We start from the raw sequence: 23,247 nt of genomic DNA on the forward strand, positions 1-23,247 counted from the left end.
TCCCTCCTGGAGCCTTCTTCAAACAACCAGATCACAGGAATGGAGGCTTTCATCTCCATCATCTCTGTGCCACACACCTGTATTTATACAAATGAGAGAGCCTCATGCTCAGAGGGGGGAAAGTCAGATGTCTGGTTTGACTTTCTGCCACAATCTGCTTGTTTACTGTCTGATGCCTGGCCAGAAACATACCAGAGGGAGCAGGTCTGCAGATGCAGAGGGAATGCTTTAGAGAGGACTTAATAGACCATTTCCACATCAAATTTCTATGAATAATCAAGAGGCACTTTACAAAACAAAACCTCAGCTTTATTAAGCAAGTATTTATTGTGCAATTACAGGCTTGGAAGCAGGGAGCTTAGACCTTGCTGTGATTATTACCAGACATATGGAGGTTGCTAGCAGGTTGTCTCTGCTTTTGTAGCTGATGTGAGAACTGGGCAGCTGGTGGATGCTGGACTTCAGACAGCCAAAGCCTGAGACTAACCAAAGCCCAAGGAGTGGATAGGGTGAAGACTGTAAAAACAGCTGACCTGCCACCGAGTCAAGCTCTGCGTGGCTCTGGCCTGCAGGGTCTGTGCTGTGCAGTGCCCCTCTGGTGCATTGGACAGCTAAAGGGAGTACAGAAACCAGCAGCTTACAGCACTGAGCAATGTGGTATGGAAAATATACACTGGAATGCCAGCAGCAGCCTCTGACTTGCCCTTGCCTTCTCCCAGCTTGCAGGGTCCAGAAGCCTCCCGGGGTCACTGCGGGGATGGACTCCTGGGGCTCCCCAGCCGGTCACTTCCGGACGCTGCTGCTGCTGCCGCCTGCCCCCGGCAGGGCTTGGCCGCTTTGCACTGTTGGTGTCTGGCTTGGAGTGCAGGAGGGAGTCAAAGAGCCCTTCTGTTTCTGCAAGAGAGACCATTTTAGCTGAGGACTGAGCTGTGCTCTGCTAGGCTGCTGCTGCTGCTTTCAACATGTGCTGTTGATAAGCAGTGGTGTAGGGGTTAGGAGCAGCTGAGAGCCCTTTGTGTGCCTCACTTAGGAAGGGTTTTTGTGTGACTGATCATTGGCAGGGACCCTTTTGGAGCCGATCTGACTCACATCTGTCTCTTAGTTTAATCCTTTGTGTATCACAGCCCTGTTGATACAATCTCATCGCTGGAGAGTGCCACAGAAGGTGGCAGGAGGCAGCTCACTTTGTGTGGCTTTTGTGGAGAGCTCTGCAGGCTTTGAGGAGCGCTCTTTGTGGCAGGATCTAGCATCAATGCCTCTTCCTGCTCAGGGATAATGTGTCATCATAGTATCAGTCAGGGTTGGAAGGGAGCACAAGGATCAGATGTGCTGGAAATGACAACAGTTTGGCTGCTCCAGAGTTAACCCAGGCTGTGCTCAGGCAGGGTGAAACTCCCCTGGCTGTGCTGGGCTCACCTGCAGAGTCAGCTTCTCCACGCTCTGCTCTCTGCTAACACAGCAACTTAAACTGACCAGCCTGGATCAAACCTGGGGGAGGGAATGGCCCTTCAGGCTGCAGAGATGTCCTGCCTCTGCTTGGCCATGGACCAGAGCCTGTTGTCAGCCCTTTGCTCATGCACACAGCTATGAAGCTGTTTGGTTCCAGTGTGATTCCCAGCGAGTAGCTCTGAGTAACCGCAAAGCTGGGGAGGGCAGATCCGTGCTTGGCTTCCTTTCCCACACTCCTTGGGCAACTCTGTTGTGGTGTAAAGCCTGGCTTCAGAGTCACTGAGCTGGCCTTAATGGAAGCTGAAAGATGATTTGTTCCTCAGAAGATGTTTTAGTTCAGGCTTCTGGTGCAACCCCCCTGTGGGCGAACATATTTCATGTGCCATCGCTTTGCCATTTGTGCCTTCCCCTTTCCCTTTCCCTGGCCATAATGGGATTAATTAAAGGAGCTGGTGATTGGATTGTGAGCACTTACCCCTGGGTGCTGTGGGGAGCCTGCTGGCTGCCTCCTCATCACATGATCAAACAAACTCCAGTTTGCCCAGTGCCACAGTGCGAGGAGTGTTTAGTGGTTTTCATTGGGACCAGAACTTCTGATTTGAAGTGGCTGGTTGGGCAGGGAAGAGTGGGGAGAGAAAGAAGAGAAGTGAACAAAGAGAAGCAGCAAGTTACCATCATCCTGCAGGTGAGCTGGAGTTGGGGGGGGTTAATACAAAGACCATCAGGTGCTGAGAGCAGAGCTGGGTGTGAGTTGGGGCTGTTCAGCCTGGAGAAGAGAAGGCTCTGAGGAGACCTCCCTGTGGCCTTCCTGTATCTGAAGGGGGCTACAAGAAAGCTGGGGAAGGACTTTTTTAGGGTGTCAGGTAGTGATAGGGCTGGGGGGAATGGATCCAAGCTAGAAATGGGGAGATTCAGGTTGGCTGTCAGGAAGAAATTCTTCCCCATGAGGGTGGTGAGAGCCTGGCACAGGCTGCCCAGGGAGGTGGTGGAAGCCTCATCCCTGGAGGTGTTTGCAGCCAGGCTGGAGGTGGCTGTGAGCAACCTGCTGTAGTGTGAGGTGTCCCTGCCCGTGGCAGGGGGGTTGGAACTGGCTGAGCCTTGAGGCTCCTTCCAACCCTAACAATTGTATGACTCAAGGCAGGGGCCAGCCAGTGCCAGCCAAGTAAGTGGCAGCAGCAGCTTTAGCCATGGGCAGCTTTGGTTTGGGCAAAGCAAATGTGCTCAGGTCGCTGGTGCCTGGAAGCAGAGCCCTGCTGCTGCAGCTCACAGCCAGCTCTGCCACAGCCTGGGCACAGCCTGGCAGTGTGCCCCCCTTGTGCTCCTACAAGCATGGTGCCCAGTCCAGTCCTACACTGGTTCTCTCCTTACCCCTCCCTCCTTTCTACCTCCACTTGGGGCTGGCCACTTCAGTGCCAGGCCACTCTTTCCAGAGGGGTTCATTCCCACGTTCTTTGTTGGAAGTTTTGGCCAGTGGCCTGGATACCTACTGGGATTTTGAGGACTTCTTAAGAAGCACTGTCTCGGAGCAGAAGGTCACCTTGGCTTTCTCGTGCCCCACACAGGCTGGGCTGCAGCCACAAGAAGTTCTGCTTGGTGGGCTGTGGTTGTCTGGTGGCACTGGGCTGCTGCCCGTGGGCAGTGCTCTGTTCTCTGGCTGGCTCTGCAGCTCCTCCTCTCTCATTTCTGTGTCCTGCTCCAGCTGAGTGGGAGGGTTTGGACAGCCCTGCGTGGGGGCCAGAGGGAGTGAGGGTTGCTTGTCTTCATTTGGTGTTGCTGGCAGGGTGGCCACCGAGGGGGTGTTGGGTCTGGATGCCTCTGAGACTTGCAGGACAGGGAGGGAGCCCTCGGCTGCGGCGTGGCCGTTCATGTGGAGCTTCTTCATGTGGTGCACCACGGCTGCGGCGTTGAAGGCTTGCTGGGGAGGAAGACAAAAGCCCCACGGTGAGCTCCTGCTGCTGCCAGGCTGGGTGGTGCTGTGGCATGAGTGGATTGTCCTCCTGAGGTGCCAGCTGCGTGGGCTGAGGGGAGGCCAGGGGCTGTTTGCACAATATATGGGGGTGGGATGTGCTCAGCCCTGGCATGGACCCCCTGGTCTCACTGGGTGCAAGCTGCTGCTGCTGCTTTGGAAGGTGCTACAGGAGGAAGTGATGAGCTGTGAGCTGCCTCAGTGTGAAATGGGGACTGGAGCTGAGTCCTGAGTACTCACAGTGCTGCTGTCCACACTGTTCCTGTGGCATTCCTCTCCCCACCTAAGCTCTTAACCAAAACTCATGAGATCAATGAAGTATCAATTTGTCTTCAAGGCTGAAAGGTGGACAAGCTGGAACAACCTCCCCAGAAATGCTGATGGAGCAGCAATTTCACTCAGGCAAAAAGCCTTTCCCACTCCACTTTGCTTTCCTGGGGAGGCTGCTGTGGTGCAGGGTTAGGGGCAGCCTACCAGGACAAGTTACAGCAGGGAACATCAGTCCAAGTGTACCATAAAGACAGGCTGAAGGAATGGGGACTTCTCAGCCTGGAGAGGAGAAGGCTGCAGGGAGACCTTAGAGCTGCATTTCAGTGTCTGAAGGGGACCTACAGGAAGGCTGGGGAGGGACTGTTTAGAAGGGCTTGGGGTGATAGGATGAGAGGCAATGGTTTGAAACTGGAGCAGGGGAGGTTGGACATCAGGAGGAAGTTCTTCACAGTGAGAGTGGTGAGACACTGGAACAGGTTGCCTGGAGCTGTGGTTGAGGCCCCATCCCTGGAGACATTCAAGATCAGCCTGCTCTAGTTGGAGGTGTCCCTGCTGACTGCAGTGGGCTGGGATGAGAGAACCTCTGAGGATCCCTTCCAGCCCAGTGCTGTCTGTGGCCCTGTGAAACTGCAGGCAATTCTCAGGCAGCCTTTGGAGGACCTCAGCCTTTGGGTGCCTCCCCAGCCAGCCCAAGCCTTTGCTGGGTGGCAGCAACTGGCATTTGTTAGTGAAATGGCTCTGGGCTCCCAGCAGCAAGTGACTTACCCTCCATTTGCTCTTTGCAAAGTTTTTCTGGATCTGAGCACTGACAGATGGGTAAATGTCACGGTGCAGGGCTGTGTTTCCATTAATCCTGCAGATGGGGAGAGAAGAAAATGGGCTGGTAGGCAGATGGCACTGGGAAGGCATTCCACATTCTGCAGGCAGCTAACTGCTTTGTACCTTCAATCAGCAATAATTAAACCCAAAGGAAGGAGGGGGGGTGTGGAGGGTGTGTGGTGTAAACCCCCCAACAACAACAACAGCAACACAACCTAACACAAACACACACTTCAAAGCTGGGGAAGGCTCAGGATGGGATTTCTTCTGTGCTCTCTGTTTGTGGAGGCAGAGAGCCACAAACTGCAGCTTTAATTATTCATTGTTCTCTTCTTTAGCACAGGGGAAAGAGGGGGGGAAAAAAACCAACAAACAAACAGCACCCAGGGCCAGGTGAGGCTGATGGTGACAACAGGGGAAAAGGAGGTGGCCCTGGTCTCAAGCCACCACCACCAGCTGGAGGCTGGTAATTCCCCCTGGCCACCAGCCACTGCTGGGCTCTGGTCCTCTCACCATGGGTGCCTCAGGGCTTCTTCACAGGTGAACCTTGTCTTTGGGTTTTTCTCCAGCAAGTGTCTGATGAAATCCTTGGCTGTTTGGCAGGGGAGGAGAAGCAGAGAGGCAAAGGTTATTTTCCTCCTCACTCCAAGAGGTGATTCTGCTAGGACATGGCAAACACTTGTGGGCATCAAACTGTTGGAGCAGGAACAGAGGAGGCCACAAAGGTGATCAGATGAGCAGAGCACCTCTGCGCGTAGGGACAGCCTGGGGGAGTTGGAGCTGTTCAGCCTGGAGAAGGGGAGGCTCCAGGGAGACCTTAGAGCAGCTTGAAGGGGGCTACAGGAAAGCTGGGGAGGGACTTTTCATGAGGGTTTGTAGTGGCAGGATGAGGGGCAATGGCTCTGAGCTGGAAGAGGGGAGATTGAGACTGGAGATGAGGAAGAAATTCTTTAGAGTGAGGCTGGGGAGACACTGGAACAGGTTGGCCAGGGAGGCTGTGGATGCCTCCTGCCTGGAGGTGTCCAAGGCCAGGCTGGATGAGGCCTTGGGCAACTGGGCTGGTGGGAGGTGTCCCTGCCCATGGCAGTGGGGTTGGAACTGGATGATCTTTAAGGTCCTTTCCAACCCCAGAAGCCCTGGAGTCCCAAGGAAAACTGAAGCCTACTCTGAGCTCATGAACAATCTGTCTGGGTTATGTTAAGAGGCTTCAGCTGAGGATGAAAAGCAGCCCAAACTCTGCCAGTGCAGCTCAGCTTTGGTGTCATCACTCCTGTTACTGCAGCACTGACAGCCTCATCTGGGCAGTTCCCACATCTGGGCTTGGCTGCTGAGTGACTCAGTGCTCTATCCATCCTGACCCTCCCTGCTGAGGCAGGTGACAGACGTTCAGGGAGTGCAGGCTTGGTTCCTGGGGCTCACAGAGGCTCTGGGTTGCAGTGCAATACTTCCTAGTGCTGGAGCTTTACCTGACTCAGAAATGTCATCCCAGAATGGAGACTCAAACTCATAGTAGCCTTCCTTAATCTTTTCAAAGAGTTTGGATTCAGTCTCTTCATAGAAGGGAGGGTAGCCACACAGCCTGCAAGAGAGCAGAGCCAGTGACCCTCCAGCCATCCCCATCTGCACAAGCTCCTCCCCAGCTTGGTCACCACAGATGAGTGACAGAGGAGGCTGTCCCTGTCCCCCCATCTCTCCCTCACAGCTCAGTGTGGGGGCAAAGCTGCAGAAAGGAGCTAACATCTCCACAGCAGCAGCGACAGGACAAAGCCACAGCTGCTCCGTGGCTGTGCGGTGTGGGAGGGAATGAAACACAAAGTACCCAGGAAGACTGAATGGTATTTGCAGGCAGCTGGGAGAAACACAAAGCCTAGGATGAGGCACATCACAGAGGAGATGTGGCTCCTGCCATCTCCACTCCAGTGATTCCCCACATCCCTCTCCTTTCTCTGGGCTCATGGATCTGTGCTCCTGCAGCGGAATGGGAGGTCCAGGATCGCCTCCGCTCGCTCTGCAGGGGCGTGGGAAGCGATGGAGGAGCTGGGAAAGTCATGGAAAAGCAAGTGGGATGCTGTTTGCTGTTACTCACAGGATATAGGTGATGACTCCAATGGACCAGCAGTCCACAGCTTTGCTGTATGGTTTCTGGGCAAGGACTTCAGGGGCTGCAGAAGGGCAAAACCAAAGGCGAATTCTGAGCAATCATCGATGCTGCAGTACTGGGAAGAGCAGCAGTGCCTTGGGCACTCAGCGCCTGAGGTGCCAGGAACAGCCCCATTTACCCTCTGGTGAATGCCCACCGGGCTGGCCTGTGCTTTTTGTGTCTGTTTTATGCCCCTGGCTGGAAAGAACCAGTGGCAGCTTCTGCCTGAACCCAGAGGTGTTAACCAGAGCCCTGCGGATGGAGGCGATGCGGTCTGGTGGACATCAGGAACCCAAACAACTGCTCCCGTTTCTCTTCCACTGGTATTTGTACTGCTGCAGTAAATACATGACTAATGCTGGAAAGTGCCTCTTAAAATGATCCTTTTTCTTTCCACTTTTAACCACTCTGAGCTTTTTCAGTCCCCACACTCAGCTCTAATCCAGTCTTTGTGTGGACCACGCACCGCATCTGTGAGGAGCACGTTGTGATTAATGGAATTGTGGAGGGTTGTTTTTTCCCCCCCCCCTTCCTCCTAGGCAACCTACAGAACATGCACACCCCAGCAGCCTCCCAGCACAAGCCCCGTGCCTGATTCTTGGCTTACCAACGTATCCTGGAGTGCCACAGGCAGTGGACATGATGCCATTCTGCTCCATTTTCGACAAGCCGAAGTCCGTGATCATGATTTTGGAGTTGTCCTCGGGAGTGAGGTAAAGAAGGTTCTCAGGCTGTGAAGGCAGAGCGGTCAGAGGGGGAGGTTTGGGGCAGGAAAAGAGGAAGGAAGAAGAGAAAGTCCCAGGGAGAGAGCAGCTGAAGCCTGGGGCAGGCCTCACCTTCAGGTCCCGGTGGACTATTCCGTTCTCATGGAGGTACTTGACCGCTGTCAGGACCTGGTGGATCACCACGCTCGCGTCTTTCTCCGTGTACACGCCTCGCTCCAGGATGCGGTCAAACAGCTCTCCCCCGGATACCCTGTGGCAGTGGCAGTGCACAAAGGAAGAGGGGTGTGTGTGAGGGGAAAGATTAAACAAAGCTGATCATGCTTTGGTGTCAGGCAAGCGGATGTGCTGCTCCTCGTGCAGCTCCACCTGCAGCAGAACTGCTCCTTGGGCAGCTCCTTTGTGAGACTCAGACTGGTGGATGCTCTTGAGTGCAGTCATCGAGGTTGGAAAAGCTCTCTTAAGATCATTGAGTCCAACCATCCACCCAACACCACCATGGCCACAGAACCACATCCCCAAGTGCCATGGCCACACCTTTCTTGAACCCCTCCAGTGATGGTGACCCCACCAGCTCCCTGGGCAGCCTGCTCCAACCCCTGACCTCTCTGTTTGACACTTCAGGGTGCAGTAAGCAGCTCTGATAAACCTTGGGAGTTTGAGTGAGGGTATGAGGCACCTCCCAGCAGGTCTGAGCTGCAGGCATCCAGCAGGGTGGGCAGGTCTGCTCCCAGGCTCTGCTCCACCAGTGGGGCTGGGGTTTTCTGTGCTTGCTTCTCAGCTAAATTTGCAAGGTGGCAGCAGCAGCCGCCGGGTGCCGGTGCCCGCCGCGAGCTGCTTCCTCAGCCGCTGACACGTTGCCCGTTTTCATTTCTGGAAGCCCTGCGTGGCACAGCTTTAATTAGAAAGACTTCTGTCTCTGCCCTGCTAAACTGTGAGGAGTTCATTTGCATAAACAGAGCCTAGTCTTGGTTCTGAAAAGTTTCAGCTAAAAGGAGCCAGGCCCCAGGCAGCAGGGAGCAGCGGCCAGGGGAGCTCAGTCCACTCGCGAGGGGGTTTGGGGCAGCGCCGCTCTGCGCAGCCTTTCCAGGAGGGATGCTCCGCTGGGCAGATGCTGACAGGGGGTGCCTCACCCTGCTCCTGCCACTCTTCTTCCTCTGTGGCCCACACAGAAATGGCTCTGCTGATACTTACAGCTGCATGACCAGGTAGAAGTGGGTTGTGCTTTCATAAATGTCTTCTAAAGTCACGATGTTTTCGTGCTTTATTCTGCAAAGATAAAGGAGAGTCAGCAGCAAGCCCAGCAGGGATGGAAGTGGCTTCTTGAGGTGGAAAACCCAACAGGCACAGAATCACCAGGCTTGGAAGAGACCTCAAAGATCACCAAGTCCAACCTGGCACCACAGACCTCACGACTAAACCATGGCACCAAGTGCCACATCCAGTCCCCTCTTGAACACCTCCAGGGATGGGGACTCCACCACCTCCCTGGGCAGCATATTCCAATGGCTAACAGCTCTCTCTGGGAAGAACTTTCTCCTCACCTCGAGTCTAAACTTCTCCTGGCACAGCTTGAGACTGTGTCCTCTTGTTCTGCTGCTGCTTGCCTGGGAGAAGAGCCCAACCCCCACCTGGCTACAACCTCCCTTCAGGGAGTTGGAGAGAGCAAGAAGGTCTCCCCTGAGCCTCCTCTTCTGCAGGCTAAGCAACCCCAGCTCCCTCAGCCTCTCCTCCCAGGGCTGTGCTCCAGACCCCTCCTCAGCCTCGCTGCCCTTCTCTGGACACCTTCAAGTCTCTCAATGTCCTTCTTAAACTGCAGTGCTGCACTTCGGCCACAACAACCCCAGGCAGAGCTACAGGCTGGGGTCAGAGTGGCTGAGAGCTGCCAAACAGAGAGGGACCTGGGAGTGCTGATTGACAGCCACCTGAACATGAGCCAGCAGTGTGCCCAAGTGGCCACGAAGGTCAATGGCATCCTGGCCTGCATCAGGAACAGTGTGGCCAGCAGGAGCAGGGAAGTCACTGTGCCCTTAATCTCTTTAATCACCAGTGAAAGTTTATTGGCTTATCTCCCTCATCCTGCCTGGCAGAGGATCCTTGACACTGCTGCAGACTGCCTTTGGAGCAGCAGCAGCACCAGCAGACCCTCTTGTCCCTCAGCAGCTGGGCCAGGTTGGTTACTGGGGCTGCAGAGCTGTCCCCCCCCTGCTTCTCCTTCCCTGTGCACTGCTCTCCTTCATCTGGTTCCTTCCACACTCCCAGGGCAGCATGGCTGTGCTGGGGCTACCAAACCCAGCTGAGGGATGGGAGAAGAAATTGCTCATCTGCCAAATGACAGTCACATTTCTCTGTTCTGGAGAGAGAAACACTTCTTGCTTGATTTTACTCTTACTGTAGAGCCACACACCTTGGGAAGGGACACCTGCCCTGCTTGAGGAGCACAGGTGCTTTGCATACTCACTTTTTCAGCACTGCTATTTCGTTCTCCAAGCTGCTGTCCCTGGTGAGGGGAGACTTCTTGATGCATTTCAGAGCAAAGAGCTTGCCTGTGCTTCTCTGCTTCACCAGGAACACCTCTGAGAAGGCTCCTCTGCAGAGAGAGAGAGAGGAGAAGTTGTCTTGCAGTAGCTGCTGCTGTGAGCTGGAAGGGCACTTAGAGGGAACAGCAAGAGAAAGCAGCGTGGGAGTAATTTCACTCTAAGTGGGTGCTGATTGTAAAGCTGGAGCTGCATCTGGTCAATGCAAGATTATGCAACATGTAAGAATGAGAAAAACCAAACCCCAAGCACCCAACCCCACAATTTGCTTTGTTGGTAGAGAAAAAGGTTGGGCTTGAATAATTCATCATGACGCTGCCCGGAGTTAGAGGGCAACAAAGATCCCTGCAGTGGAACGAAGAATGGGATTTAAACACAGCCAAGTGTTTTGCTCCTGCAGGTGCCAGGCTGGGTGAGCTTCAGCAGCGTGGAGCAGGCTGTGGGCAGGCTGAGGGCCTCAGCAGAAGGTTTCCAGTGTGTGCTTCAGCTGGGTGCAGGAGGAGGCACCATCCCTGCTCTCACAGCTCGCTGCCTTCCGAGGGACCTTTGCACCTGAGCCCAGTGGGGCTGGGGGGGGATTTTCCCAGCCAAATGCAAGCCCAGCTGAGGGGCTGGGTTGATCATCCCCTCACTGCTGAGGCAGTCTGGGGCTCAGGTGCTTGTTGGGGTTAAGAAGCTGCCCTGGAAGGATCTCAATGGGCTCCCTGCTGGCAGGGCCAAGTTCCTGCTCAGTCCCCATGGTGTTGTCTTAGAGCAGCCCTTGACCTTTCTGGTCAGCATTGCCCTGAGGCCTGGCACAGCTGAACTGTGGTGGGGAGAGCCCAGTGAGGTTGTGGTTTGGGTCTATCAGCCAAGGCTCTCTGTACCTAAAGTGCAAAATAGCAACAGGATGACCTCAGTTAATACTTTCACTCAGCCCCTCCTGTGTTTCCCTTTCTGCAGAGGCTGCTCACACCTGCAAACCCCTGGTGACAAAGTGACAGTGTCTTGTCCCTTCCTGATGCCAGTGCAGCCATCAGCAGGTATTTATAACACGCCTAAAGCTCCCAATCCTGTTAAAGGTTTGTCTCAGGCAGCTGAACACGTGTCTGGGGATAGCCACAGTGCATCCTTTGCCAGGTCAGCCCTCAATAATCCTCCTCAAACGAGCAACAGATTAATTGATGGCAGTGAAATGGAACTTGCTGCTGAGTCTGCAGAGCCCTGGAGGGCAGAGTGAGGAAGGTGAGCACTGTGGAGGCAGCTCCTTGGTCAGGATGCTCTTGCAGCTAACCCAGGGAACAAGGGCAGCAAACCTGAATCTCCTGTAATCCACTAAAGAAGGAATGCAGCACCCTGCAGGTGGATGGAGCTGAACCCATCTGGCATCTGGTGCCTTGCTCGTGCCTCTGTTGCTGGGTTGCAGCCAGAGATGATGCAGAGGAAGAGCTGGAGCCAAAGGCAGCTCCTCACTCAGCTCTGCTTTCCTCATCCTCCCAAAACAACACACAAGAGTGGTAGGGATGTGAAGAGCTGAGCTGTGCCAGGACTGGTGCCTAGCAAGGGAAAAAACAACCAAACAAACCAAACCCCACCACCAAAACCCCCCAGAAGCCCACCCCAAACCAGACAACAAACTCCACAGAGCTTTGGAGAGGCCTCATCCCCACAGACTGATTCCAGTCTTTGCTTCACCCAGTTAAGTATGTGCAGTGGTCCTCTCTCCTCTGGCCCCCAAAGCAGGTGGTGTTGGGACCTTCTCCTTATGGCTTAGACTCACAGAATGGTTTGGGTTGGAAGGGATCATCCAGTTCCACCCCCCTCTGCCCCCTGGGCAGAGCCACCTTCCACCAGCCCAGGCTGCTCAAGACCTCATCCAGCCTGGCCCTGAAGACTCCCAAGGAGGGAGAAGCCACAACCTTCCCACACCTTTCTCCTTTCATCCATGTAAACCCTGAGGGCTGCCTCATGGCAATGCCTTCCCAGGTCCTGAGAGCTCTGAGGGAACAGGCAGGGATGTCCCTGCTGAGGTCCCTGATCCAGCAGCTGTAGTTGCTGGGGAAGGGGACAGTGAGTTTCCAGGCAGTTTGAGGTCCTGGCTATGCATTCCTGTTGCTCAGCCAGCTGAAGTGGTGCACGTGGAGGATGCCCAATTCCTAATGCTAATTTCCCCATTAATGTCAGAGGAGGAAACCAGCAACCTACAGCTCAGATGCTGGGGCATCTGCTCCATCTAGCTGTCCCCAACAGTTTATAATAATTATGTCCCTTGTTGGAAAAATGATGAATCAACAAGTTGGCAAGGAAGGAACCAAGCTCTCCTCACCTCCTTCCCTTAGGGGAAAGCTGCTGGAGAGCTGAACCCATCTGACCAGCAACAGGATGGTGCAAAAGGTGGCCAGGCTCTGGAGGAAGCTGGCTGGGGAGCTCTGCTGTGGCTTCTAGAGGCACACAAAACCTGGCCCTGACAGAGCTCGCTGGTGGAGGTAATTCAATTCCTCCTCCACCACCACCTTGGAAGTGTTTTCTTGTCTCATTTGCATGAACAGGCAAAGGAAGCTGATAAGTCACAGAGAAGCATTGTAGGACTTGAACATCCCTGTTCTTCTTTCATCCCTCAACTGAGTCAGGCTCTATGAGCTAAATATACACTTGTGATGCTACCAGCTCTCAGAGCCATGCCTTGGCCTTGCCTGACCCAGCAGCAGACTGGTGTGCACAGGAAGAGAGCAAAGACTCAACTGAGCTGCCATGCAGGCTTGGAGGGGAAGGAGGAGAAGGCAGAGCTGAGCCAGAGCTGTGCTATGGGCTGGGGGGGAAAGGAGCTGCTCTGGTGCAGGGTGTGAGCCATCAGTTGGAGCACCAGCAGCAACCATGTAGCAGTGATGGAGCACCCACCCCTCACCTGAGGCACTCATGACCCCCCATCTGGGACACCCACCCCTCACCTGAAGCACTCATTACCCCCTTATATGGGATACCCACCCCTCACCTGGGGTACCCATGATTCCTACCTGGGACACCCACCCCTCATCTGTGCACCCATGATCCCCATCTGGGACACCCACCCCTCACCTGGGGCACCCATGACCCTCATCTGAGACACCCACCCCTCACCTGTGCACCCATGACCCCCATGTGGGACACCCACCCCTCACCTGGGGCACCCTTGACCCCCATCTGGGACACCCATCCCTCATCTGTGCACCCATGACTCCCATCTGGGACACCCATCCCTCATCTGTGCACCCATGACTCCCATCTGGGACACTCCTCCCTCACCTGTGCACCCATGACCTCCCACCTGGGACACCCACCCCTCACCTGTGCACCCATGACCCCCATCTGGGACACCCACCCCTCACCTGTGCACCCATGACCTCCCACCTGGGACACCCACCCCTCACCTGTGCACCCATGACTCCCATCTGGGACACCCATCCCTCATCTGTGCACCCATGACCCCCATATGGGACACCCATCCCTCACCTGTGCACCCATGACCCCCATCTGGGACACCCACCCCTCATCTGTGCACCCATGACCCCCATCTGGGACACCCACCCCTCACCTGTGCACCCATGACCCCCATCTGGGACACCCATCCCTCACCTGGGGTACCCATGACCCCCATATGGGACACTCCTCCCTCACCTGTGCACCCATGACCCCCATCTGGGACACCCACCCCTCATCTGTGCACCCATGACCCCCATCTGGGACACCCACCCCTCACCTGTGCACCCATGACCCCCATCTGGGACACCCATCCCTCACCTGGGGTACCCATGACCCCCATATGGGACACTCCTCCCTCACCTGTGCACCCATGACCCCCATCTGGGACACCCACCCCTCATCTGTGCACCCATGACCCCCATCTGGGACACCCACCCCTCACCTGGGGCACCCATGACCCCCATCTGGGACACCCACCCCCTCACCTGGGGCACCCATGACCCCCATCTGGGACACCCACCCCTCACCTGTGCACCCATGACCCCCATCTGGGACACTCCTCCCTCACCTGTGCACCCATGACCCCCATCTGGGACACCCACCCCTCACCTGTGCACCCATGACCCCCATCTGGGACACTCCTCCCTCACCTGTGCACCCATGACTCCCATCTGGGACACTCCTCCCTCACCTGTGCACCCATGACCCCCATCTGGGACACCCATCCCTCACCTGGAGCACCCATGACCCCCATCTGGGACACTCCTCCCTCACCTGTGCACCCATGACCCCCACCTGGGACACCCACCCCTCACCTGTGCACCCATGACCCCCATCTGGGACACCCATCCCTCACCTGGGGCACCCATGACCCCCATGTGGGACACCCCTCCCTCACCTGGGGCACCCATGACCCCCATGTGGGACACCCCTCCCTCACCTGGAGACTGCTGCCTGCCCCACAAGGAGCTGTTTTACCCAGTGCCAGGGGGGGAGTCGTTCCCTGGCTGGGAAGCTGCTGCCTGGAGGTGCTGTGTGTGGCAGCAGCTGCTGGTACTTACGACCCCAGGGCCTCCATGAAGATGAAGGTTTTCCGGATGTTGCTCGTCTGTTTCTTCCAGGAGCTGCTCTCATCCTCTTCCTTGCGACCCATCTCCTCCAGAGTGGAAGCAGGGGATGCTGTGAGGAGGAGGAGAGGTGGCTGATACGGCAGGAGGAACCCAAGGGGCTGGCTGGGTTCAGGGTTTGCTCGGTGGGAGCAGCCAAGACTTTCACAGGGGCACAGGATGTCAGGCTTGGAAGGGACCTCAGGAGATCATCAAGTCCAAGCCCCCTGCCAGAGCAGGGCCACAGCATCCAGCACAGGTCACACAGGAATGCATCCAGGTGGGGCTGGAATGTCTCCAGAGGAGACTCCACAACCCCTCTGGGCAGCCTGTGCCAGTGCTCTGTGCCCCTCACAGTTCGAGGTGGAGCCTCCTGTGCTGCAGCTTATATCCATTGCCCTGTGCCCTATCCCAGAGCCTGTCCCTGATCCCTCCCTCCTGACCCCCAGCCCTCTATGAACATTACTTAAATCCCTTCTCAGCCTTCTCCTCTCCAGCCTGAGCAGCCCCAGGGCTCTCAGCCTCTCCTCACAGGGCAGTGCTGCAGTCCCTTCAGCATCCTCACAGTCCTACATCAGACTCTCTCGAGCAGATCCCTCACAATGTTGTGCTGCTTGTGCTGCTCCTACTGCTGCTGCTGCTGCCCATGTTCCTGCCTCGGGTATCACAGGATCACAGTGTCACTAAGGTTGGAAGAGACCTCGAGGATCATTGAGTCCAACCTATCAACACAGACCCCATGACTAGACCATGGCACCAAGTGCCACATCCAATCCCCTCCTGAACACCTCCAGGGATGGGGACTTCACCACCTCCCTGGGCAGCACATCCCAATGGCCAACAACTCTCTCTGGAAGAACTTTCTCCTCCTCTCCAGCCTAAACCTCCCCTGGCACAGCTTGAGACTGTGTCCTCTTGTTCTGGTGCTGCTTGCCTGGGAGAAGAGACCAACCCCCACCTGGCTACAACCACCTTTCAGGTAGTTGTAGAGGGCAATGAGGTCTCCCCTGAGCCTCCTCTTCTCCAGGCTAAGCAACCCCAGCTCCCTCAGCCTCTCCTCCCAGGGCTGTGCTCCAGACCCCTCCCCAGCCTTGTTGCCCTTCTCTGGACACGCTCAAGTGTTTCCATGTCCCTCTCCAGCCATCAGTGCAGCCAAGCACCCAGCAGCTGGGGAGGAGCAGTGACCAGATGGTGACTGTCCCCTGCCAGTGTCCTCATTTAGGTGGCTGTTGGTAATCAGGAATGTTTGGCTTGTGCTTCATCCGTGGTGGGTAGAACCTCCCAGCTGGAGGGTGGCTAATTATAACGTGAAGCATCCCTGGTTAATAGAGTAAAAGTTGGGTGCAGGCAGCAGTGGAGATGGGGTGCAGCTGAGCTGCTTTATGGCTCCAATAACAAACAGTTGCTAGAGCTCCGGGCTGCAGGGAGGGGCACTGATATCAAACACGTTGTTGATCTGTCTTGCACAGTTTGCACTGCTGTCAGCTTTAATTTGTGCTAATTGCCAGATTGCTTTTGCTCTGAGTCACAACCTTCCCCTCGCCCTGGCTGTGATGCTGCTGGGAAGCTGCTGGCGAGGCAAAGGGCTGCCCAGATTCCAGCACCCTGCCCTGGTGGCTGTCTCCGCGTACTGCAGACGTGGAGCCAGTGGTCCCTGCCTGCAGTCCCCAGCCCCCCTCGGCGAGCAGGGGGTGGTGAGAGCAGCTCACAGAAAATGTGGCTCTCTGGAGGCGTCCCAGCTCTGCAGCTCTACAGCTCCCTGAAAGGAGGCTGGAGGGAGCTGGGGGTTGGTCTCTCCTCCCGAGTAACAACTGGTAGGATGAGAGGAAACAGCCAGGCAAGGTTTAGGCTGGTTGTTAAGAAACATTTCTGTACTGCAAGAGTGGTCTGGCACTGGAACAGGCTGCCCAGGGAGGTGGTGGAGGCACCATCCCTGGAGGGGCTCAAAAGCCATGTGGCCATGGTTTACTGGCAGGGAGGTGCTGGGTAGGAGGTTGGACTGGATGACCTTAGAGGTCTTTTCCAACCTTAAGGATCCTGTGGTTCTGTGCAGGGTGGTGGCTGAGCAGGTGTAATCAGCACTGGAGGATGTCACTGCAGCAAGGCTGGCCTGGCAGGGAATGCAGCCATGAAACACTGCTCATGGATGGCTTGACCTTGGTCAGGTCCCAGTCCCCCTGCTTTCCCCCCCCCCTTTCCCCCCCCCCCCCAGCTAAGCTCTTTAGAGTGCAGCCTGGGCAGCACTGCTGTGATACAGAAAGTTACACCATCAGCCCTGGGGAGCTCAGAGGAGCAGAGCTTGCCAAGGTCTGGGAGGTGTGAAACGTTACACAAACATCTAAGCACGCTTAAGCAGCTCAGGTCTAACGCTGCAGAGCTGGAGGTGCTCTGGAAGGTGAGAGAGGAGCCCTGAGACTAGGCAGAAACCTTCTCTAAGTGGCTTGTCCACACTGTCAGGATGCAAAAGCAATGCACTGAGAGTGTCTGGAGAAGGGCAGCCTGGGGAGGGGGGCATCTCCTCACTGCTTACACATACCTGAAGGCTGGGGGGCAAGAAGAAGAAGCCAGGCTCGTTTCAGTGGTGCCCTGTGACAGCACAAGGGGCAATGGAGACAAACTGGAGCCCAGGAAGTTCCACTTCAACATGAAGAAAAAAATACTTTGGTGGGAGGGTGCTGGAGCCCTGGAACAGGCTGCCCAGAGAGGTTGTGGAGTCATCTCCTGCAGAAGCTTTCAAAACCCATCTGGATGTGCTCCTGTGTGACCTCGCCCTGGCTGATCCTGCATTGGCAGGGGGGTCGAATTGGATCCCCAGAGCTCCCTTCCACCCCGGGCAGCAGGGGCTTGGGTGCTGACAGCAGCCCCCTCGGCCCGTGGAACATCTTCTGGAGAGCAGGAACAGCTGCCCCAGAGCTTATGAGACACAGCTGAGCCCTGGAGAGACAAAGCACCACCTTCTGTGTGAAAATAAGCTGCCTTGGAGAAGGCAGAAGTATTACAGCAGAGAAAAAAAGCCACAAGATCTCATTTCGTGACGGACAGCTGAGATATTGAATTCCTCCTGAACCTACTTTATCTCCTTAATTAGCACAGTTTCAGGGTTTTGAGCTCCTTGACACATTTTTTTTGTTGTTGTTGTTGTTTTTAAAGGTTAATTTAACCTCACTGAAAACAAAATTGACTCAGCTGTAAGCAGTTGAAGCACTCAGCCCATAAAATCACCCAAGGCCAAGCTGCACCTGACCTTTCTTTGCCTTCTCCTGCCTGTGTACCTCCAAGAAGCACAACTTCTCATCCAGCCCAGCCATATCCTGCTGTTGGGAACCAGAGAAGATCCAAAGCTCTGCATAAAAATGCTGAGCAATCAGTCAAAACCCTCCTGCCAAGATCTGGAGTCCCCCAGATGAAGATTTCTTCTGCAGCCATCCTCCCACCCCAAGCTTCTATGGACCTGGGGTGCCACAGACAGAGGCTTTGCAGCAGGGACATTCAGGTGAGCTTTATCCACTTATAGTTTCATAGTTTCATTCAGGGTTGGAAGGGACCACAAGGATCATCTAGTTCCAACCCCCCTGCCCTGGGCAGGGACACCCCACACTAGATCAGCCTGGCCAGAGCCTCATCCAGCCTGCTCTTAAACACCCCCAGGGACATAGTTAGCTTGAAATAAATATCAGTGTCAGGGGGGTGTTGGAGGGCTGGGATAATCCAGGTGCCCTCTCCATTTTTTCCCCCAGTTTGCTGTCAAACAATATCAAGGGAATAAAAAAACCCCACAAAAAGAGAAGTAGGTCAGCCTGGCCCCAGGGATATCAGGATTTTAGTCCACGTTCCTGTGCACTCCCTGTGCTGAAACACAGCCTGAGAGCAGTGGTGGTGCAGAGAGATTCCTCCAGGGCAGGTAGCAGGGCAGAGGGGACTCGTTGTGCCCTCTCCATGGGAGCTGACAGCAGAGCCACAGAACCACAGAGTTGTTTTGGGTGGAAAAGACCTTTAAGGTCATCCAACCATTCCCTAACTTCCCAAAGCTGGTGCTAAGCCGTGGCCTTCAGCACCACATCTCTGCAGCTTTGAAACACCTCCTGGGGTGGGGATTCAACCACCTCCCTGGGCAGCCTGTGCCAGTCATTGGGAGCCCATTCAGGGAAGGAGTTTGTTCTAATCTCCAACCTAAACCTTCCCTGCTGCAACTTGAGGCCATTTCCTCTTGTCCTGTTGCTTACTACTAGGGAGGAGAGCCCACCCCCTACGTTCTGTGAGTCTGGCCCAGCTGAGCACAAATGTGCTCAGTGTTTGCTCATTTAAGCTCAACTCCCTTCATATTCTGAGGCTGAATCCCTTATGGATTCAACAAGTTACTCTTTAGGAGGGGTTTTGCTGCTGAGGGAAGGTAGCACTGTGTTTTCTGCAGCCTCCTGTGAATCATCTGTTCATCTCCCAGTTCCTCCTTCTGTCACTCACTGCTCAGCATTTGGTGTTGCTGATAGCTGGATGAATAGCTCTGACTCCCTACACGTGGAGTTGATTTCCTGCTTTCTCAGTTTTGCTCTGCCATCATGAGCAAGTCATTTCCTGCCTCCCCTCGCCTTTCTGCAAGGAAGGAGGGGAAATGCTGCTATTCTGAGAGCAAAACAATGAGATGTTGGAACTGGCTGCAATGGAAAGCTGCCTATGGGCTTGGGTGAGGGATGCTTGCCCACCTTCCTCATGGTCTCAATGCTTTCCCCACCTTTGATTCGTGGGGAGGTATTTGCAAAGAGGCTTTGGTGCAGGATGCAGAGGCTGCTTGGTCCAGCTCTGGAGTCCTCAGCACAGGAAGGACATGGACCTGCTCTAGCAGGTTTTAGAGCAGGGCCACAAAGGTGATCAAAGGGCTGGAGAACCTCCCCTATGAAGGCAGGCAGAGGGAGTTGGGGCTGTTCAGCCTGGAGGAGAGAAGGCAACAAGGAGACATTAGAGCAGCCTTCTGGTACCTGAAGTGAACCTACAGAAAGGCTGGGGAGGAACTGTTTAGAAGGGCTTATAGTGGCAGGACAGGGGCTGTCCTGTTTGGAACTGGAGCAGAGGAGATTTAGGTTGTGCATTAAGAGGAAGCTCTTCACAAGGAGAGTGGTTGAATGCTGGAGCAGGTTGCCCAGCGAGGTGGTTGAGACCCCATCCCCAGAGACATTCAAGGTCACACAATGTGGCCCTGGGCAGCCTGATTTGGTTGGGGATGTCCCTGCTGAGTGCAGGGGGGTTGGACAAGATGACCTTTGAGGGTCCCTTTCAGCCTGATGCAAGCTGTGAATCGTGAGAGCTGGGGCTTCCCTGCTGCAGGCTCTGGAGCTCATCTTTGCTTTGCTCTCCCTGGTTAAGGCACTTGTTGCACTGAGCTGCACACATTTGATGGAGCTGTTGTCTGGGTCCTGTTACATTTATTCAGGCTCTGGCCCAGCAGTGTCCTGCCCTGTCTCAGTGGGGTTAGCAGGGCTGGAGGTATCTCCTCACTCTGAAGGAGCTTTGCTTTTCACAGGAGTGGTGAACATCACGACCAAAGCTGGGCACACAGACTCTGTGCTGGCATTCCTGCCAGCTGATGTGTCCCTCTGTGTGCTTCCATCACATTCCTGGCATGCTCTGTCTGCCAGGTCCACCCTGCCACCCCATTCACACATGCATCACCCCCAGCTTGGTGGGCAGCCCTTCCAAGCCACAGCAGTGGGCTGCAGGGACACAGGACACCCACTTGGCAAACACCACATTTGAAACACCTGATCCAGAGCAGGGCCCAGGTTCCCCTTTTTGCTCATTCACCTTCTGGCAGTGCAAGGACAGCAGTGTGTGAAGATTGCTCAGCAATGTGGAGATGCTCATTAATTAAGGTAGCTAAAGACCTTTGGAAATTAAGCTGAAGCACACAAGACTGCTTGAATTTTTCAGCTTCCCCCCCTTTCTCCTGCCCCCATCACACCAAGTGAAGCAGTCAGCAGGACTTCAGTGTGATGAGTAGGAGCTGAAAGTAGTAAATAGCTCCCATATTAATGTTTAACCTTTGGGCTCTTCTAGAGGCTAAGTCAATAAGCAGGGCTGCTGCTCTGCTCTGTCTGCTCCAGCCAAAGCCACACCAGGGCTGGGGACAGAGAGGTGGTTGTTAGGATGACCTTGCTTCAAGATTTCCTGGAGAAATTTGCTCTGCTTCCCTATCTCCCAGTAAGGAATCCATCTGCAGCCAGACCCTGCCTCTGAATGGATGCTCTGCATTAGCAAATTATTGTAAGGCATGATTAATAGTCTTGTGACAAAGTTCCATGTGGAGGGGGAAGAGACACGCTGCTTTCACGGGGTTGCCTTCGGAATCGGAAAGAAGTTTACGGCAAAGAAGGAGAAGGCAAAGTCAAAAGGGCTTTAAAAACCGCCCCCCCAAAAAAACCCAAAGCCCCCCGCCGAGCCATCTGCATGTGAATGACTTCACTGCCAGGCCAGCCTCTGCGCTCAGGGACAAAAGGAGAAGGAATCGAAGGCAGGAGCAGCTCGCCATCGACAAAACAAATCCACGTTCAACATCTTGTGCTCGCCCCAGCGCCTCCGGAGCAGCGCCTTAACTTCGCAGCCCTCCGCGGCAGCGCCCGCACCAGCCCTGCTGGCATTAGCAATATCTCCGGCGCTTCCAATCACTTTTTGAAGTAGAATGTCAGAAGGCAGCTCTCGATGAAATCGCTAAATGTAACCTGAGTGCTGGGGGACACTCGACCGGCAGCCAGCGCTGGGAAGTCCTCCTCTCATTTGCCTGTTCCTAGATAAAACTGCATTCCAAAAAGCAGCCCTGCTCAGCCAGAATCCCACCTGCTCCCTGCCTGGAAGAGCCAGGAAAAGCAAATGGCTATCGAAGGAAAGAAATTGTTGCTTACCCAAGTCAGCACAAACAAAGCAACTCCTGTTGGCTGCCGCTCCGGCTCGGCTCTGCGGGGATTAGAGCCCGCACGGTGCTCACCGGCGGCAGGGAGGAGGAGGAGGAGATGATGGTGGTGATGATGATGATGGTGATGATGGCTCTGCCGTGGTGGTAACCAGGCAGCACTACACTGCCAGGAGCAGGAGCTGCCCGTGGGTGTGCTGGCACGGCGCGGGCACCTGGCAGCGCAGGGACGGGATCCCAGCGCTTCCCCGGCAGGAATTGGTTCAGCTGCTGCCGGGAGAAATGGAGCAGGGGGGTGTGTGGCAGTGGCTGCTCCTCACCGGTACCCAGCCTGGGGCTGAGATGTTCCCAGCTGGAATGCAAATAGAATTTGTCTGAATCAAGCAAATGACTTCTTAGTATTACCTCCACCCTCCCTCCCCCTCAAAACACAAAGCAAAAGCCAAGCCCTGTTTTCTTTTGCCTGGCACTGGCAGTTCTGTGGGGACACAGCGTGGAGCAGGACAGGGTTTCCCGTGGGGTGCTCCAGCCCTTTCACCTCCAGCACGGGGAAGGTGATGCTCTCATTGTTAGGTGGCACAAAAGCACGGAGAGGAAAATCATTCCTCTTCATGGCCCAGCCTTGCTGGGCTATTAGAAACCCCACAGTGGCTCTGTTGTGACTTCCACACCTTCTGTGTGTGCCTTCCCGAGGAGCACGGAGCAGGAAACGCTGAGCATCCCTTGGAGCTTTTCTGTAGTGCAGGGCTTTTAGAGCAGGCAATAACAACTTTACTGACTGCACTGGCAGTTGATTTACACTGCCACCTAGAATAATGTGTGGAAAAAGTACAGATCATTGCAAAGTTTAGCTTTATACCAGGAGTAAATCAGCTCTGAGGCAACACTGGGAAAGCACATTGCCTTTTTTTCCCCCCTCACCCTTGTATGTTTTTTGCTTCAGCAGCTTTGTTGGCCAGACTCCATCACTCTGAGCTCCAGGGTGTTGAGGATCTGAAGGGGACACTCTGAGCTCCAGGGTGTTGAGGATCTGAAGGGGACACTCTGAGCTCCTGGGTGTTGGGGATCTGAAGGGGACACTCTGAGCTTCTGGGTGTTGAGGATCTGAAGGGGACACTCTGAGCTTCTGGGTGTTGAGGATCTGAAGGGGACACTCTGAGCTCCAGGGTGTTGAGGATCTGAAGGGGACCTACAGGAAAGCTGGGGAGGGAATGTTTAAAAGGGTTTGTGGTGAGAGGATGAGGCTCAGTGGTTAGAAAGTGGAGCATCAGGAGAGAGTTCTTCACAAAGAGGGTGTTGAAATACTAAAGCAGATTGCCCAGGGATGTGGTTGAGGCCCCATCCCTGGAGACATTTAAGGTCAAACCTGATGGGGGCTTGAGCAACCTGATGTAGCTGGAGATGCTGGAGGTGGTGGAGTCACCATCCCTGGAGGTGTTCAAAAAGGGATTGGATGTGGCACTTGGAGCCATGGTTTAGTTAGTCATGAGGTGCTGGGTGACAGGTTGGACTTGATGATCTCTGAGGTCTTTTCCAATCTTATTGATTCTATGATTCTATGCTGGCTGCAGGGGTGTTGGAGAAGATGAGCTTCAGGAGTCCCTTCCAAGCCAATGCAATCTGTGAAGCTGTGATTTTGGTCTGGGAGAAATCTAGGGCAGAGATAATGAGGTGGGCAACAAAGCTGCTGAGGGGTCTGGAGAAGGGGGTTTGTGAGGAGTGGCTGAGGGAGCTGGTGGTGTTTAGTCTGTAGAAAAGGAGGGTGGAGGGAGACCTCATTACTCTCTACAACTACCTGAATGAAGGTTGGAGCCAGGTGGGGGTTGGCCTCTTCTCCTAAGTAACTGGTGAGAGGAAATGGCCTTAAGTTGCACCAGGAGGGGTTTGATAGGAGAAATTTCC

General features: G+C 54.9%; 1 protein-coding gene and 1 long non-coding RNA gene across 6 annotated transcripts; one reads left to right on the forward strand and one right to left on the reverse strand.

Moving 5' to 3' along the window:
* Positions 1–287: 287 nt before the first annotated feature.
* CAMK1G (calcium/calmodulin dependent protein kinase IG) lies at positions 288–21,673 on the reverse strand. 3 transcript variants are annotated; one of them, XM_068159596.1, is made up of 13 exons: positions 21,338–21,673; positions 14,403–14,520; positions 9,828–9,956; positions 8,561–8,635; positions 7,481–7,619; positions 7,252–7,375; positions 6,591–6,666; positions 5,971–6,083; positions 5,018–5,096; positions 4,451–4,538; positions 2,937–3,364; positions 1,925–2,056; positions 288–894 (listed from the first exon to the last, which is right to left on the reverse strand). In XM_068159596.1, exons 2-12 carry the CDS (start codon positions 14,492–14,494, stop codon positions 1,963–1,965), a joined length of 1,437 nt encoding a protein of 478 aa, XP_068015697.1. In that variant the 5' UTR covers positions 14,495–14,520; positions 21,338–21,673; the 3' UTR covers positions 288–894; positions 1,925–1,962. The 3 variants fall into 3 exon arrangements, with proteins under 3 accessions (XP_068015697.1, XP_068015698.1, XP_068015699.1); XM_068159597.1 differs by lacking the exon at positions 21,338–21,673 and adding an exon at positions 19,177–19,358; XM_068159598.1 differs by lacking the exons at positions 14,403–14,520; positions 21,338–21,673 and adding an exon at positions 12,209–12,762.
* LOC137451812 (uncharacterized) lies at positions 668–14,439 on the forward strand. 3 transcript variants are annotated; one of them, XR_010989902.1, is made up of 4 exons: positions 668–2,134; positions 3,230–3,390; positions 10,846–10,925; positions 12,222–14,439. It is a non-coding gene; the product is annotated as an uncharacterized lncRNA (long non-coding RNA). The 3 variants fall into 3 exon arrangements; XR_010989900.1 differs by lacking the exon at positions 3,230–3,390 and adding an exon at positions 7,184–10,124; XR_010989901.1 differs by lacking the exon at positions 3,230–3,390.
* Positions 21,674–23,247: the final 1,574 nt, after the last annotated feature.

This window comes from Melanerpes formicivorus, unplaced genomic scaffold, assembly GCF_026170545.1.
Source record: "Melanerpes formicivorus ecotype bairdi unplaced genomic scaffold, bMelFor1.0.p_v2 SCAF_46, whole genome shotgun sequence".
In the NCBI taxonomy this organism is placed as follows: Eukaryota; Metazoa; Chordata; class Aves; order Piciformes; family Picidae; genus Melanerpes; species Melanerpes formicivorus.